The 17,455-nt window shown below is 41.3% G+C and overlaps 1 protein-coding gene across 6 annotated transcripts in view; it reads left to right on the forward strand.

Moving 5' to 3' along the window:
• Window positions 1–644: 644 nt before the first annotated feature.
• Vgll3 (vestigial-like family member 3) overlaps window positions 645–17,455 on the forward strand; it is a 46,915-nt gene continuing 30,104 nt past the window's right edge. Inside the window, exons 1-2 of one of the 6 annotated variants that reach the window (NM_001427793.1) lie at window positions 645–1,216; window positions 12,155–12,440. In NM_001427793.1, coding sequence (NP_001414722.1) covers window positions 1,091–1,216; window positions 12,155–12,440 — 412 coding nt within the window. In that variant the 5' untranslated portion in view covers window positions 645–1,090. Of the gene's footprint in view, window positions 1,217–1,238; window positions 1,533–12,154; window positions 12,441–17,455 lie in introns of those variants that run through there. The other 5 variants (XM_087576740.1, XM_087576743.1, XM_087576741.1 and 2 more) reach the window with 5 other exon arrangements.

Raw genomic sequence — 17,455 nt, forward strand, 5'->3', positions numbered from 1 at the left:
AATTATTTTCTCTTGCTACATTCAAGCTAGCTTGTAGAGGCCGGACAAGGTACACTTACATCCTGCCAGGATGACAAGCCACCAAGATGTGCCTTTTAAATGAAGATGTTGCAAGGGAACAAGTATTGTTAGCCGGTGGCCACTCAAGGCACTGTTAACTTTCACTTTGGTTTATTTTTAATGAAGGGACTAATCCAATATTTTATCTCTGGCCTGTTTTATAACTCTTTACACTTGGCCTTCCTTTGATCTGATTCTAGCATCATCAGAGTTTATGCTTCCTGAAAAAAAAAAAAAAAAAAAAACTGCCGGAACTTGGGCAACTGTGTCCAGGCCGCCAGGTGAACGAGACTGGGTGGGGACCAGCAAACTTTTGAGGGTGCGGAGTCTCTCGCATACCAATCTCCTCCCACCAGCATCTCTCGCCCGGAGGCGGAGAGGGCTGCAAACTTTGCTCCAATCCGCAGTTGCCTCCCCAGGGTCCCCCTGCTGGGCGACCCGCCCGCTGTGGACCTGAGTTGGTGGAACTTTTCTGATAAACTGCTCCTGAGAGCTGGGGAGGCGAGCTCCCCGCCTCCCCACATTCCGGCTATACTGCCCCCGCCTCCTGGTCCTCGCCCAGCCGCCCGCGCTAGTGATAGGACAAGTCCCGGGCGTGCATTGTGTGTATGCAAAGCATCGCTTGGCTCCCGGGGTGACTCTAGCGGGGATCCTGCTGCAGCGGCAGCTAGCGCTGGGGAGTACGCTCCTGTCTCTGATGCCACCGCCTGAGCCTGAGCACAGCGCTGTCATGCTCCTGCCGCGGGGCGGGCTACAGCGTCGTCCCGTCGCTATATAAGCGCGAGCAGAGGGGGCACTCGGAGGGGTTGAAAATGAAGGTGCCCGCGCATGGGCCGCCGCTGATTGCCAACCCCTCCCGAGCTCGCTCCCGGCGCACAGCCCGAGGCCGCCGAGGATCCGCCTTAGCCGCAGTAGCAGCTGGTTCAGCGACGCGGACGGCAGCTGCGGCGGCGGCGGTGGCGGTGGCTCCCCTCGCGCCAGCGCGTAGAGCAGCGGCGGCGACTCCGGGGCCGCCGCTGGCCCCGCTGCCATGAGTTGTGCGGAGGTGATGTATCACCCCCAGCCGTATGGAGCGCCCCAGTATCTGCCCAACCCTGTGGCAGCTGCAACCTGCCCTACAGCCTGCTATCATCCGGCGCCCCAACCTGGCCAGCAGGTGAGTCACCGGCCGGGCAGCCTTCCGGGGGCGGGGGCGAGGGGCACCGGGTATCGGTGTCAGGCTCACACCGTGCTCCGGCCGGTTCAGAGGCGTGGAGGATGCTCTAGGACTTGCTGGGAACTATAGGAAGAAAAAGACACTCCCGGAAGGGCAGAACTGAGTATGGCAGGGCTGGGATCTCTGGAATGGCTTTACCTGGCCGGGGGCTTAATTGAGCTGTGTCACCTGGACTCAGAGGCTGTTGCTCCCAGCTTCGCTGGTCCTTAGGACTCAGTTCCCTGAAGCTCACAAAAGGCATCTATCTTAGGACTGTGTGAGTAAACTTTTAACTTAAATACTTTGTTTTCTTGGGCAACTAGAGTATTCTAGCGTTTTCTGGAGTAAGTGGCGGAAGTGTGCAACTAAGGTAGCAGAGGTTACCTGAACGGGAGCTCCTGGAGTGACTGACTGTTGTGGGACTTTCAGGGTGGGACACTGGTCGGATATAAGACACATTCGGTGTTTCTAGAATTTATCCATTGCCTTTCTTCCTGCGGCTGTGATTTAGATAGGGATTCTCAAAGCCTCTTCATTCACTTTCTATTCCTAACAAAGCACAGAGCCTGTCGGTGTTCATCAGTGGACTTGTGTTTCTTAGCCCAAAGGTAGCCAGGAGTATCTGCATGCCTGGGCCCCACCCTGCCAAGAGATCGAAAATGTTGGTAAAAAGGACTTGGCAACTAGGAGATGATGAGAGAGTAGACGCTGGAAAAACTTGCCACTAGGAATTCTTGAGATTACTCTGTGACCACATAGCAAGTGCACCAAAATTTAACTAGAACTCTGTTAAAAACAATCAAACATGTGCCTGTGGCAAGGGCCTATACTGGCTCAGGGATTAGAGCAGGCTAATTTCATTGAAACTTAAAAATAAGGCTAGATATAGCTAGAAAATAATGATTTACAGGATTGTTTGACTTTTTTCATTTCTTAGGAACTGTATGTTTTATTCTGGCCTTCAGGGTTTGACCCTTGGAGCAATCTGACCTTTCAATTTCTATTTTTCCTTTGCCCCTGTCCCTTTTCTCGAAGAATAGGGCTACTCTTTGGGAAAGAGACCATTACTCTGTTTGAGATTTAGTGGGTGTCAGATTCAACTAACTCTGAAGGGGTACAAGTGCAGGATGCACCATTAAACAGTCCCATCTTAATGAAGACCAGTGAGATACAAGACAGAAGAGCCCACTTCCTTGATAATATCTATTATTTCCTTTAAAGTGAGAAAGCATTACCACCTTAAAACAAAATTACCTTTGATGGGAGAGATGGGGAAGCATTTTTTGTGTTTTGTGGTCAAGTATGGCAAAAGAACATTTTGACTGATCACGTTTTCGTGATCGCATACAAAGCAGTAGTGTCCAGGTTCAGCCCAGGCAGAGAGACCTTGGGCATTGCTCCATCTCTCTTGCTGTGAAGGCCTAGAATTATCAGTTGGAACGTGGATGAGCAAGAGACTTAGCTGTTTCTACACACCCAGAGGTAATTTTCTCTCCTGAAAGAGTAGGGAATAGTAGACGTGAATGTGGTTGTCTCTTATGGAATTATAAAATTGATTCCATTGAAATTATGAGTCTGTATTAGAGGTCGGCATTGTAATTCTCCTTCAGCAAGAGAAGTCAAAGGCTGGATTAGACAAATTAAAAATCATTAATCACTAAAGCTAGTTTTCAATGGAAACTGTCTCTGTGTGCTTTATCTCATTTCACAATAGACCTAAGTCTGAACCCCAAGTTCCACTCTTTTGCTATAACTATCAGCAAGCTGACAAAGGAAATAAAAATACAATACAAGAAGAGCCTAAACTGTCTGTGTTGTCAGGTTACACAAACGGTCGTCTTCTGCTGTACTCTGAGCTTCTATAGACATTCTTTACATCAGTATTTGCCTGAGTCTACTGTAAGGACTTAGTTGAGAGGTGTACATGGAAACTTGCACACTTCTCTCATTAAATTGGTTTATTTGATATTTAAATTTTTCTCTAGTACAGACAAAGTTCGACTGTTACTGGACTAAAGGGACTTGACAGCGTCATTACTGTTCTTTTACTGTCAGAGCTTATTTTGATGACCTATATTTCCTATTGGAAAGAAGAGTAAGTCAGGAAATTCTTATCAGCCTGACAACATTTTTAGACTATGCAGTGCGTGGGTGAAGCGGGCCTAATATTGACTTGGCCCTAACACAGTCATCTGAGAATACATATTTCTGTTGTTTTTTGCATTCCGTAAGGTTTTATCCTTATTATTCATGAAGGTTGTTTTCTTTGTGCATGGGAGGTGCTTGGGAGACAAAAGTGATGGCTCCGTCTCTTACTGCACTCAACAATAACAACCACAACAATGAAAACAACTCCACCGGCTGAGGAGGAGAAAAGGAAAAATTGAAACAAAAAAAAGGCAGTCAGTCAGAAAATATTATGGTCATTCACACAGTAATGGTGGCAGGACCTGCCGTTTTGGGCTGAGATGTCTGCATTTGATTGTAACAATGTATCCCTTAGATGTTTCTTTCTCCTCAAAAGTGGGGATCTTAAGTTCTTCTATGTTTATTTTTACTTTTTCTGGAAGGCAAGGGGGTGGAATGAAGGTTCTGGTGGGTGCTAGGCGCTGAGTACCAGTAACCTACACACACTCCTAGCTCTGAAGTTCTTACATGTTAGTTTATCAAATAGCTATTGATCTTAAGCATGGGGTGCATTATTTCTTCTCTGAAATTTGTTTTTTTTTTTTTTTTTTTGAGAAATGAAAAGAAATTTCCAGCCATATGTTCTATCTGCTTTTCTGCTAAATCTGGAAGTTTGAAGCATAGGGGTTTTTCTGTTTTTGGTTTTTGTTTTATTGAGCATATTGTACGCATAGGCAGGTAGTAGATGAGTGGTTAAAATCCCCAGTAAGTTCCATATAAATGCCACACTAGAGCATACTACTCCCGTTAAACCAATCAAACCGATCTGCCAGTCAATGTCTGGAGAGTGCATTTAGAATCCTTGGAGTTAATTCCTAGAAAGTATGTGCTGGGCTTAAATCTTCCGGGGAACTTTTCAGAGGCAGACCTTAGTGAGAGATTCTGAGCAGCTTAGTCCTCAGCCTCACCGTCTCCCCGTAGCCTCTGGACAGCCCTCCTCCCTATCTCCCTGGGAGAAGCCTTGACTCAGTCTCAGTACATGCTGTGAGGCTGATGGCACTGCAGAACGTGAACAGAAAGGAATGTGCTTGTATTCTACTAGTGACAGTAGGAAACAGCACAAAGTTTCGAAATACGACGTGTCAGGAAAAATTGAGGGCAGCAATATGAAATCATAAGATTCCCTTCATACCCAGTGGACTTCTCATCTGAAAAGCAGACGGTCTGTTGTCTAAATCCTCTCCCATATTAAGAATGTTAAAACCAGGAGGTCACTTAAAGTCAAGCTTTCAGACTTACATGGGTTTAGAAGAGACGACAAAGGGAGAACAGTAGCTGAATTTCCACGGCTCTATAGATTTTAATGGCCACTGCTAGCTTCCTGTAAGTTAGAACATGTTTACTCTGTCTTCTTTAAGGGAGAAAAAAGGAAGTTTTCCTTTGATAGGCAAAATTCCAGCGATGCTTGTGAAGAGTTTTCAAACTCACTGTGTATTCTCTGTTACCTAGATTAAGGTTTAAAATGACTCTGAGATGCTGTTTCTGACATGGGAAAATCCTAGGGGACGGGGAACATATTATAAATGGGAAAATCCAGATCCAAGGGAGGGGTTGAAATTCCTAGCTAAAATTTCTATCCTGATGGGTAACAAAATAGGGACCAGAAGATCTCCTTTCCTGGGGTAGCATCTTTGTACCATGGCATACTGTTTTCCCAGAACTTTTTCGTCTCATTACACAACAGGTTATTTATTTTTTTATTTTTTTGTCTTTGCACCCCAATCGACTTTTTGATAAGGAAGATTAATATGCAGTAGATTCTTTGGCCTTGGAGCTTGGTAGTCTTTCCAAGTCATGGATAGTGTACTTTTTTCCCCTTAAGTTTTAAAATTCCAATGTCTCTTTGCAAGCAGTTGTATTATGCTAAGGACTTTTGCTCTCCATGGATTCTTAAAGAAGTTGTCCATCTACTTAGTAAATGAACATTTTTTATTTAAAATAAAATGCAACCAGTGGCCTTAACAGTCACATTTATCTGTCTTAGATTTTTTTAGTATTCAAACATAAGATTATTTTTATTCAGAGGTAAGACCTCATCTTTAACCTAAGTAGTTTCGTCGCACAGTCAAATTATATAAGGCAGAGGATTTAATTGTCCTGTAACCGTAAGCAAAGACTTATACAAATTAACTTGACGGCAAAGACTTGAAAGCTTATGTTGTCCACACTCTCATGTGTCTAGTGACTTCTCAGCAAAAAGAAGTCCAGGACAGAAATAGTTAAGCTTTAAAGTAAGCAAACTATTGACAGAGCAGTGGTGTACCTTGGAGATCACAATGATGCCAGAGAGGGTGGGATTGAAATCTTCAGAGTTTCACAGAGAATGTATTCACCAAGAAATCAGGCTAGCAGGAGGTAGTACCACCAGAAACTTAAGAAAATGGATTTGAGTGATGTGCAAAAATTGTCCATTTTCCCTAGTATTTGTAGACCCTCCCTACAGCTTGAGAAGAAGCAGGGAGGGTGCACATTAAGGGAAGTGGTTTTGGAGCAGTAGCCCTGCTGTTTTGCTTTACCAAGTCTTCCCACTACCGCAGATGAGACACTGAACAAGCCCCATCGGACCATCTGCATAAAGAGAATTTCCGAGAGACAAAGGCACTTGTGCACATGATGCTAGGGCAGGTCTCAAAGTAAAACTGTCAGGTAGAGGACTGTCATTTAAAACATGTTCCTGAAATTGGATCTCCTCCCCACAGGTCCTGTTTTCAGTGAATTTCTTCATTTTAAAATCTCAGAATGTATACAACCAGCAATAGATTTAAGGGGAAAAAAGAATGGTCTCCAGAAGGAGGCTCCAAATATTTTCATTTGAAAATCTAGCACTCTGTAGTAGATGAGATTCAGCTCTGACAGACTGTGAAGGCAGTCATTCGGGCAAAGTTCTGCCTCTCTGAGCTTTTCAAAATGCACCTCTTTAAGCAGCTGGTTTTATGCTTTGACGACTCTTTTAGGCCGACCCAGAAAGTGCCTTGAAGAACTAGACCTACACAGCTGGTGTTTGAACAACTCATAAATGCCATATTTGTAGATAGTTCAGTGGAGTCCAGATTCATGCCAGTAATTTATAAGTGTAGTCTGAACTGGGGACACTTAACTAATTTTTTTTTAACTCGGTCTCCAAAGATGAACAGAAGAGAAGGTGACCTGAACTCAACAGGTGTCTTTTCTTTTTCATCATTCCTTGAGGGTTGGGGGACGTCTGCAAAGATGTATTCATCTTTTCTTGTTTAATGTGGAACTAGATAAAGGAAGCACAATAGCTAATTCCTAGGAGCTGAGCTAGATGAGCCACAGCTGGAAGTAAGTCAGGCTTCTGTGCTCTGTAGACTTGGTTTTTTGGCTAATATCCTGTAAAACCAGAAGAGGTTGCCAATACAGGAAAGCAAATCAAACATGAACGTCTGAAGATAGAGCATGCTGCTGATACAGAGATTACACTTCGCAATTATTCGTATATTTGCTGATAATGAGACCTACAGGATAATCAAGTCGACATTCCCTAGCTTCAGAAGTGGAAGCCAAGGGTTCAGTTACTCTCTGGTGAGACTCATAGAGTTAGTTTTGGTCAAGTCATCCTTGTCATTTTGGTTCCAAGCATTGTTTTTCCACATGATCCTCCGTAGAAAGTTGAAAACCATTCTGAGTTAGCCCTGCTTGTCTTACTTGCAAATTTTGGAATACTAGACACTCAGAAAAACACTATATTTTTATGACAGGCATTAATCCCCAGGGATAGTGTGTATTGCTTCCATAGCAAGGCATTTCCAAGTGAACAGATTCAGCTCTGGCCCTGGCTGAACCTTTCATGCTGTATATCTAAATATTGGCCAAGTCACTGACACAAGGTGTGAATGAATGAATGAATGAATGATCCATAATTGTAATAGAGGTTGTACCTTAAGTGTAGCTAAGAGACTATACCAATATACCACGAACTTTTATACAAGGGAAACTTGTTTCATTCAGAGTAGTTTGCTCTGAGAAATAACACATTTCCTTATGATGTGATCATAGTTTAAAACATTTCAGGAATGCGAATTTTGAAACTGCTTCTCAGCCTGTGGCACTTTTTTTGAACATTGTAAAAAAGCTAGAAAATTTTCATTCTTGGCAGCAGGAGTGGGGGTGGGGATAGGTTAGATTTTTTTTATAATGTGTAGATTTATTTGAAAGCTATGTGTTCCAAGTCTATCAGGCTGAGTATTGATATCTTTTAGATTGCTCTTGTCTACTATTAAGAAAATAATTGAAAAAGAAAATAAGCAAATATAACAATACAACATCCTGAAGTATGACCGACTCTTCCTTAGAAATTGAGTCTGTTCACATTTCCAAACTAGGGTTTGGAAAACAAGTGTTGTATATATCTAGCCAGCAACAGTCCACTTCGACATAGAAGTTAATTATCATCTAGGAACATATACCTTTTAAGGTCATTGTACTCCTTAGTAGCTATATCTAAGATTTCCTTTGTGGTACTCAGGATCAAATCCAGAGCCTCATGCATGCTAGGCCAGGGCTTTAGTTACATCTGCAGCTCATGCAGATTTCTATTTCTAAGTTCTGAAGGCTATAAATAACTATAGACTATTCTTTTCAACATGAGATGTCATGTTGTTGGCCTCTATTTGTTTCTACAGTCAAAATAATCGTCTTCTAGCAACTCGAGCATGCTGGCATGTTTTCTCAGCAAGCGTTTTGTAGACAGAAACAGGTTCTAACCCATAACTGTTAGTAGTCAACTGATCAGCTAAGGAAAGAAGTTTTTGTGTATGCAAATTGAGTGAAACCATTCCAGGAAGTATTTGCGTATAAGAGAAAATTAAGTGAAACAAAAGCTATTGTTCTCTTGAGATGGTACTTACCTTCAAGCCTCATGACCTAAGTTCCATCCTTGTCCTTCCACTGGTTCCTTCGGGAGGTCAGTGGACCTCTATGTATAAGCTATGTCACACATTCCTGAAAATACACACACACACACACACACACACACACACACACACACACAAAAGCACAGACACAGACACACGTAGAAACACACACAAACACAGGCATACATACTTAGACACACACAAATGAATAAATATTTCAAAATGTAATCAAATGAAAGATGTTCTGTGCCATATTTACTTTAAGCCAATTGAACTACATATTTCTTGATAAGCACAGGGATTTCTGAGATATTTTAAAATATCTGTTCTATAAGTAAATTCTAAAAGCATGATGAAAGATCAAGGGGTTTGTTTTATGGACTTAATGCTTTTGAAATAGACTAGTCATTCTAACCTTCTCTCTCTCTCTCTCTCTCTCTCTGTCTCTCTCTCGCTCTCTCTGTTTAACACAAAACAGTCACTTCATTTAAAGGAGGTAGTCAGTAGAACTTCTACATTTTTCAGATCCTTTTTCTAAATATTCAGTGATTTCAGTGATTCATTAAAATAGTCTTGTTTCCTTAGGACGAAACTTTCCACACATGCACAATAAGCACTTGGTATTTGCGGCTTAAGCCTTGGGAAGTTATTGGTATTTGGCTCCTGATCTGGAAGTCTTTCTCCTGTCAGACAAAATCCTTTCCCCTTTACATTCCTGTTGACATTTGTTTCTGCTGAGCCTGATGGCAAACTCTGAGGTGATCACTAGGGTTTGGATTGCCTAAGCCAACTTTCCTTCACTCTTCTACCTTTCCTGTTTGTTTGCTGGCCTTAACTCCAACTATTAACCCCTGCTTGTTTCACCAAACTGGTAACTTATTTCGTGGAGAAAATGGCTTCTATTGGGCAGTGTGTATTACCCAAAACAGCTTGTAATGTGTGTTTGTGTGTTAGTGTATGTGTTGGTGTGTGTGTGTGTGTGTGTGTGTGTGTGTGTGTGTGTGTGTGTTATACAACTGTGGATATATTGTGGGTTCACATGATTGTTAATGTACATAATGTATAAGAGGATGCTTTGTTGTGTGCATGGGTGTGTGTGGAGGCCAAGAGGTTGAGTTTGACTTTCTTGCTACATTGTTTCCTACCATAAATAGTGAATAGGTGCATTGCTGGAACCCAGAGCTCATGTATTTGGTATTTGGCTGGGAGCTTCTGTTACTGCTTCCCTAGTGCTTGGACCATAGGCTGGTTCCTAGGCCTATCCAGCATTTACATGGGTACTGGGAACCCAACTCATCCATTATCCCTGGCAAGTGCTTTCCTCGCCGAGCCATCTCTACAGTCCCAACGCACGCACAGTACTTAAGAGCTCTCAGTGACTTTTTTGTTTGTTTTGTTTTTCATTAAAAAAAAAACCCAATTCTTCACAATCTTGTAAGAAGAATACAGATACTAATCTAGTATTTGGATATATTATAGAAAGTCATTGCATTTTGAAAAATGTATGAACTAGGTGACATTTTTATCTTGTTTCTGCACATCTGTGTTCTGACACTTTGAGATTTAATCTCAACTTTTAGATTTATTTATATTTTTCCCAACAAAACCATGCAATCCTAGGGTAGTCAAAAGCCAAGGGCATATAGAATGTACCCAAAGTGATATGAGGAATATGTTCAAAGAAAAGGCAGAAAGCACTAGTGTTGGTGCTAAAGACTGAGAAGTTAGATTGTGTGATGTCAGCATATAAACCACATGAAGTAGCTTAAGGGATATGTTTCTGTTTCCTTCCAGCCTCCTTCCTGCTGTCCCTTAATCATATTTAAACTTAGCAGCCTTGGTAATTATAAAGCCATTTGGATTCTTTAAAATCCTTACTTCAACCAGTGATATTTCAAGGCTAAATATATGTCAGAAATGTAAATATTCAAACAGTTTCACGATAGTTTATGAACATTAGAGCAAAATACAGGAACGGTACCAGTAGAATCATAAGCCTTTTTATGTGCTGTGGTTAGTAGATCATAGGTTCATTCTTGACTAAACTACAGTTATCCACAATGTCAACATGGAATATTTTCTCATGTAGAGATATAAGTAAAGATATGTTGTCTATATATGAAATATAAGAGTGCAGAGCATTAGTGGATGCATCAACACAGGAAAGAATTTTACAGATTAGACAAATGATAGTTATTTTTATATGAGATGCCTTACTCTTTACATATGGATAAGTATGAGATTTTAAATAGTAGTAGAAATAAAGTCCCCCTGAATTAGGCAGAATTTACAAAGCTGTGCAAAACCATAAAATGAAAATCTGTAGTTTAAATACAACTACCAGCAAATATATTTTTTAAATACCATCTCCCATATATTCATCGGTCACATATCATGTGCCCATAAATGATGGATTAATTAAAGATACATTTATGATTTGTGGATATCGGTTTCTAAACTAGTTGTTACATAAGAATCATTAAACGCGAGTTATACAGTGCGAACACATGTAAAACTACCGAGGATTTTGCCATTATCTGGTGTTGCTCTTCAGACTTATTTTAACAGTATGCGTAAAAATGATATGATGCAATATTGAATTAAAACATTTAATTTTGGTGTTATGTTATTCATAGGGAATGTTTCTGTGGTCACAGTGAATGAATTCTTATGTATCCCTCATAGTGAAGTTGTTGGGAATCTTTAAGCGGTGAAAATGTTTGAAAAAATTAAAAAACTGATGTAACAAAAATAGCAATTAGCTGCCAAATTTCCCTTTCGTAAAATAATGTTGATCATGGTTATTTGGAGATTGCTACCTTGTCTCCCAACATGGTTGTACAATATATGTTTACATGTGTTTTCTTTCTTTGCATTCTGCCTTCACCAGTCATACACTTTGTGACTATTGGCAGCTTACTTAACTTCACTATACCTTAGTTTCTTTGTCTTCTAGAAACATACAGCAATAATAACCAAGCTATAGATATAAAAATCAACTCAGGACATACATGTGAGGTTTCAGGACAGCATCTTGGATAACATATTATTAATGATCACTGTAGGTATGACCATATGTTGAAATACTTTAGGATGTCCAACTCTGCTCACTTTTATCCAAAGAGTTAATCCTTGCTAGTATTTTGCTGTATTTTCAGTAAGCCACAATAAACTCTTTCTCCGCCTCTATGATAATAGTGAGTGGAACATAAGAAAAACATGGTCCGTGAAAAATGGATCTTCCCACAGACTTACTCTGTCATTTCAGTTTGATGTTTGAGAAGTGAGTTCAGCACATCTGCCAAATCCTTTTATAAGATGGCGCATTCCTGTTTTTATTTTAGTTTATTTCATTTGCAAAAAACGTTTTTTTCCTCTCCACCCTTCTCTGGACAGTTAGCTCTCGAGTCTCCTCCACTGTCCTAAAGTAGAATGTTACTGTATGCTAAGTCTTACAAAGGACAGAAACATTGAGCGTTAAAAAACCCAAAGGGTATCTGTCGCATTTTTAAAAAGTTATTTATTCAGTATAGCTGGGTTTACAAAACAAACAAGCAAGCAAACAAACAAAAACTCTGGTACTCTGAAATTATACAATTTGATAATAGCTCTCTCTCTCTCTTTGCCAAATTTGGCATAACAGACTTTTTTTTTTCTTAGTGTGGGAGGGAGGCAACTGGTTTGGGTGAAGAAAAGATGGGATGAAACAGATGAAGGAGAATCAGTTTGCAAACATATGTTAATATTTAGATTCTGTTTTTTTAAAGTGAAAAAGTTAACTAGTTAATGCTTTGCCACAAACTGTCTTTGACACTATGTTTTGTTTACTTTATCCCAGAAGAAGTTAGCGGTATACAGCAAGATGCAGGACTCTCTGGAAGTCACCCTTCCCAGCAAACAAGAGGAGGAGGAGGAGGAGGAGGATGAGGATGAGGAGGAGGAGAAAGACCAGCCTGCCGAGATGGAGTACCTTAACTCTCGCTGTGTCCTTTTCACTTATTTCCAGGGAGACATTGGGTCAGTAGTGGATGAACACTTCTCAAGAGCTTTGGGCCAAGCCAACACCTTGCATCCCGAATCTGCCATTTCAAAAAGCAAGATGGGGCTAACCCCCCTATGGCGAGGTAAGAATTTGAGAAAGCAGATGCCCTTTGGAGCACGCCATTTCGCAACTGCCTCTACCAGGCTCCAGCTGGAAACTTGCCCCTGGAGAACGGATATCCACTTGCTTTTTAATTTTTAAGGACAGCAAGGAATTTCTTTCAGACAAACAGCTGGATCGGTTTTGTCACATGTGGAATGCAGGGTTGGAAAGGATGCAGTCACACCCCTTAAATTCCTCATGGAAAAAGCAGTGATACAAGTGGCCCCAGTTTATAGTGGCCAGACTGAGCTCGAAGCTTCATTCCTAAAGACCTTGTGGCCCTGTGTGGATCTCGAAATAGTAGGTGTGCCCGAATAAGCTTCTAAAGCACATATTCTTAAAGCTTACTCTCGCTCATTGCACTAGCTATGTTACACGTGGTGGTATAGCTGAGATCTGATTCTGACCCAGGAACACAGATTTTGAAAGCTGCCTGTGTTCTCTCCATGGCTTTCTTCTTACTGAATTTCTGTGAACCATTTAACCATTTTCAGGGTATGCACCTCTCACGGATAGTATCTTTGTGACTTAATGCCAGTGTTTGTACTTCAGTAAACAAAAAGCTGTGGATCCAATGGATTCTTTAGTTCCTTCTTTGCAGTGAGCATAGGGACTTGTGCACATTTGTGTTCTAGCTCTAACAAGTCTGTAGCATGCTAGACATGGCAATCAACAAAGCTGGAAAGGAAAAACAGTGCAGCCTATTAAAGACAACTTCAGAGAAATGTATCATATGCAAATACTTGGTTCCCAGCTCACCTAGCTCCAAGAAGTGTCCAGTAAGATTGTTTTCAAAGGCCTCAAGAAAGAACCTTTTAGAAAGTGATGTTCTAGTCTCTCATCCTAGCCGCATGGGGTGAGAAACTGCTGTGGGTTATTTGTGTTTACTTAGTGCTGACCAGGTAAACAGAACCAGGTTCAATTTCAGGAATCAGTGACATGCTGTCTTTGCTCGAGAGGCATTCATAGAGTCAGAATACCTGCAAGAAGGTGGCAGGAATCACCAGTCACACCTGTCTTGGGTGGTACCTGGGACAAGGAAAAGCTATCCACCTGCAGAAGGGTCTTGTGATCTGTGACTAATGGCTCAGGTCATTATCACACACATGGCTGGGTTGTTGCACAAGAGGACCTCAGCTGACACTGATGGTCCTTTTCTACAGATAGACTCTTCTTCTTCCTGCCCATGTTTCATTTTGTCATTCTCTCCCTTCCGACTTTCATCCTACTGTCCCTTCCTTCTTTTTCTCTTTTCCTCTTCCTTTCTTTCCGTCCTTCATTCCTTTTGCTTCCTAGCAAATGTATTCAGTACTAAGGAGGCATTGTAAGCGGGAGAGGTAAGAGAATGTAAGCTCATGTAGAGCTTTTGAGAAGTCATCCACATGACTCCTTAATTGATGAGTCTGTCCTGTGAACTTTGAACAGGAACAGAGAGCCCTTGGGAGTTCAAGGCTTACAGAAGGCGCCAATATCTTATGTGATAACTCATGAGAAAGAATGTGAATAATTTGAAGAAAACAAGAAAATGTCGATGAATCAGATATTTTTAGGTAATCAGTTTTATGTACCAAATAATTAGTCACATCCATATAAATTAGTTCCAGGAGAGGAATAAGTTCATTGGTTTCTTCCTCAGCATATTGACATGTAACCCTGTGATGACCTAGGCTGGACAGGAGAAAGTACAGTCACAAATTACCCAGAGCAGGCAGACATCTATAGCGCCAAGGTCACAAGACTTTTAGTGTATGTATAATGACTGTAAAACAGTTCAACCGTTCTGTGTAGAACTTAGAACAATCAGATTAGCTCTCTGATTTTTATACAGAAAGGGAGAATGGAAGCCATGTTTTAGTTGCTACTGTGAGCATCGTCTTGGTATCATCTTAAATCTGTCCTTCATGTCTAGTCTACTTGCTGACTCATTGGTTGACTTTGCCACCAAGCTGACTTTGTAATAAGTGACATGTAAGATCTTCCTTTACTGACATTGGTAACGAAAGCCTTCACAAAGGTAGTTATGTCTGAACATAGACCTGAGGGAGCATTCAACATGGGACTATTTCTGGAAAATGATTTACACAGAAGGAATAGCTGGTGAAAACTCCCCAAAGACAAGTGGAACTTAGAATGTTCAATGGAAAAGAAGTATGCTCATATATGTGGAGTAGTATGTCCACCCATATGTCTCAGGTCTTTGTCTCTTGCTCTGCAAAATCTATAAATACTGTATCTATTTATCTTATGTCAAGTCCCTCGGTACTCAAGGTAGCACATTTCTATGGGAGTACTCAGAGATAAATATGAATCAGTGACTAAGAGATGGAAATATGTGGATGAAGTTCATTCCACATATCAAATATTTTTTAAAATGTCTTCAGTGGGCTCTTCATGGCCAGACCCCAAGCCTCAAATTCTCAGAGTCTGAAACAGGAAACCCGTCCTGCCCTTGCTTTCCACTCTCATCATCTTGAGGCTCCTGTGTCATACACTGATCTATGAAAGTAGTTGTGTTCCTGATTGGCATTTACCCATAAATGATCTCCAGAAAACAAAAAGTCTTCAAAGGCGCATTTTAAAAAATTAATCAGTTGTATGAAGTCTTTGGGTATAGTTTCCTTCCTTCCTTCCTTCCTTCCTTCCTCCCTTCCTTCCTTCCCTCCTTCCCTCCTTCCTTCCTCCCGTCCCTCCCTCCCTCCCTCCCTCCCTCCCTCCCTCCCTCCCTCCCTCCCTCTCTCTCTCCCTCTGCTTCTCCCTCACTCTCTCCCTCTGCTGCTCCCTTTCTTTCTTCCTTCAGTTCTTCAGCTGTATATTATATGTTTTTCTGGCAAATGTGCATATGTGACTGCTGGTGCATGAATCTGTGTCTCTACAGGTAAAGGTCAGACATTGAATTTGACTGTCCTGTTTTATCAAGTTCTGTCTTATTCCCTTATGATGGGATCTAAATCTGGAGCTGGCTGGTCTGGCAGCCTGAAGGCCCCAGAAATCTTCATGACTGCTCTATAGTGCTGAGGTCATAGGTGCACATATTGGTTTCAGTTTTATTTAAAATTAATTAATAGGATCAAGTGATTGTTGATATAGTTAATTCTGCATAGTTGGACAAGTACATTGTCTGTTTCCCATTGATAAACCGGTGGGTGCCCATGTTGCTTCTAGTTACAAATGTCTTTCAAATGAACATTGAAATTTGACTACAACTTCTGGGAAAACCACAAATGTACTTAAAGATATAGAAATCTGAAAGAGGAGGTAGAATGGTTGAAAGTCACATATCCAGTGAAATGAATTGGTCATAATTCAATTATTTATTGAAAAAGCTGCACATAATTAGACAATTCACTCTTCAGGTTCTTTTCATTATGGATCATGCTCCTCATCTTATTCCTTGATATTTGCAATGTAGGGTTGGAGCAGCAACTTAAAATCTCTTTGAGGAGTGGGGTCAGGGGATTCTCTCCCCACCTGAACTGGCTGGTTTGATCTTAGACAGGTCTTGTACAGGTAACCACAGTTAATGTGGGTTCATGTGTGCAATAGCTGTATCTATGCCCTGAGGGCAGTATTTCATAGCACATCTATCCATCACTAGCCTCCAGCAGTCTTTCCTTTCCCTCCTCTGCAATATTTCTTTATCCTCTGTAGGTAGGAGGTTGAGAAAGAGATTCTACTTAAGACTGAGTATTCAGTGTTTTTTCAGTTCTTTGACCAGTTCAAATATTCATTTTATTGGCTGAAGTGAACTACAATCTCTAGTCAGATCAAGTTTATATCTAGGACTCCCTGTTGTCCCAGTTATGTGCCCAGTTAGTTGTCTTTCTTGCTTGGAAGTGAACTTTCTAACTATAATGGAATATCTCCTAAAGTTCATATATTGGTCTTTCAGTTTTAGGAATGGAAATGGAGTCTTTATATTCTCTTATACACATACCAGGGTCAGATATTAAAATTAGGATGATCTCTGTTTTTTTTATGTGTTCTTTCACAAGTTATTTCCCAGGATAGGTTACTTCTCTACCCCGTTGATCTCAGTGGCTGATTATAATATCATGTATATTTCGAACATAAAACAATTTATTAGCAGCTAGTGTGAAAATGGCAGGATCGTTAGGCAGTTGCTTTTTTCCTCTTAATTTACTTATTTACTTTACATCCCAATTACAGCCCTTGCTTCCTCATCTCCCCCAAGTCTCACCCTCATACTCCCTGCCCCCATTACCTCTTCTTCTCTGAGACTGGAAGTCCCATATGGGTACTAACAGTCCCTGGTACATCAAGTCACAGCAGGACTAAGCGCATTCTCTCCCACGGAAGCCAAACAAAGCAGCCCACCTAGGAAAAGGGGACCTAAAGGGAGGCTACAGAATCAGTCAGTCCCCACTTTATTTGATAAGGGACCCAGATGGAGACCATGCTGCACTTTTGCTAGATACATATAGAGGGCCAAGATCCAACCCATTCATGTTCTTTGGTTGATGGTTCAGTTTCTGAGCTCCCATGAGTCCAGGTTAGTTGACTCTGTAGATCTTGTTTCCTTGGCCCCTCCAGCTCACTCAGTCTTTCCTTGAACTCTTCCACAACGCTTCCCAAGCTCTGCCTAATGTTTGGTTGCGGGTCTCTGCATCTGTCTCCATCAGCTGTTGGATGAAGCCTCTGAGAGAATACTTATGCTAAGCTCCTATCTGCAAGCACAGCAGATAATTATAAGTAGTGTCAGTGGTTGTCTCTGTTTCAGGGGATGGGTCTCAAGTTAGGCCAGTCCTTGGTTCATATCTTCTCAGTCTCTGCTTCATCTTTATCCCTGGTAGGTTTAGCATGCTCCAGCGGATGGCTTCATATGTGGACATGTACATACATGGACAGCCATTGGTGTACTCTTACATGGTTCTAGAGGTTTGACCTAACTGAGGCAGAGAAGAAATTAAGAAAAGACAGATGTATGTACAGAAAAACTGGGTTTTTGAGGGTGTAAGCTCTCAGACGGAGAAGCCA

The sequence above is a fragment of the Rattus norvegicus genome, chromosome 11, assembly GCF_021556685.1.
Source record: "Rattus norvegicus strain SHRSP/BbbUtx chromosome 11, alternate assembly SHRSP_T2T, whole genome shotgun sequence".
Lineage (NCBI taxonomy): Eukaryota > Metazoa > Chordata > Mammalia > Rodentia > Muridae > Rattus > Rattus norvegicus.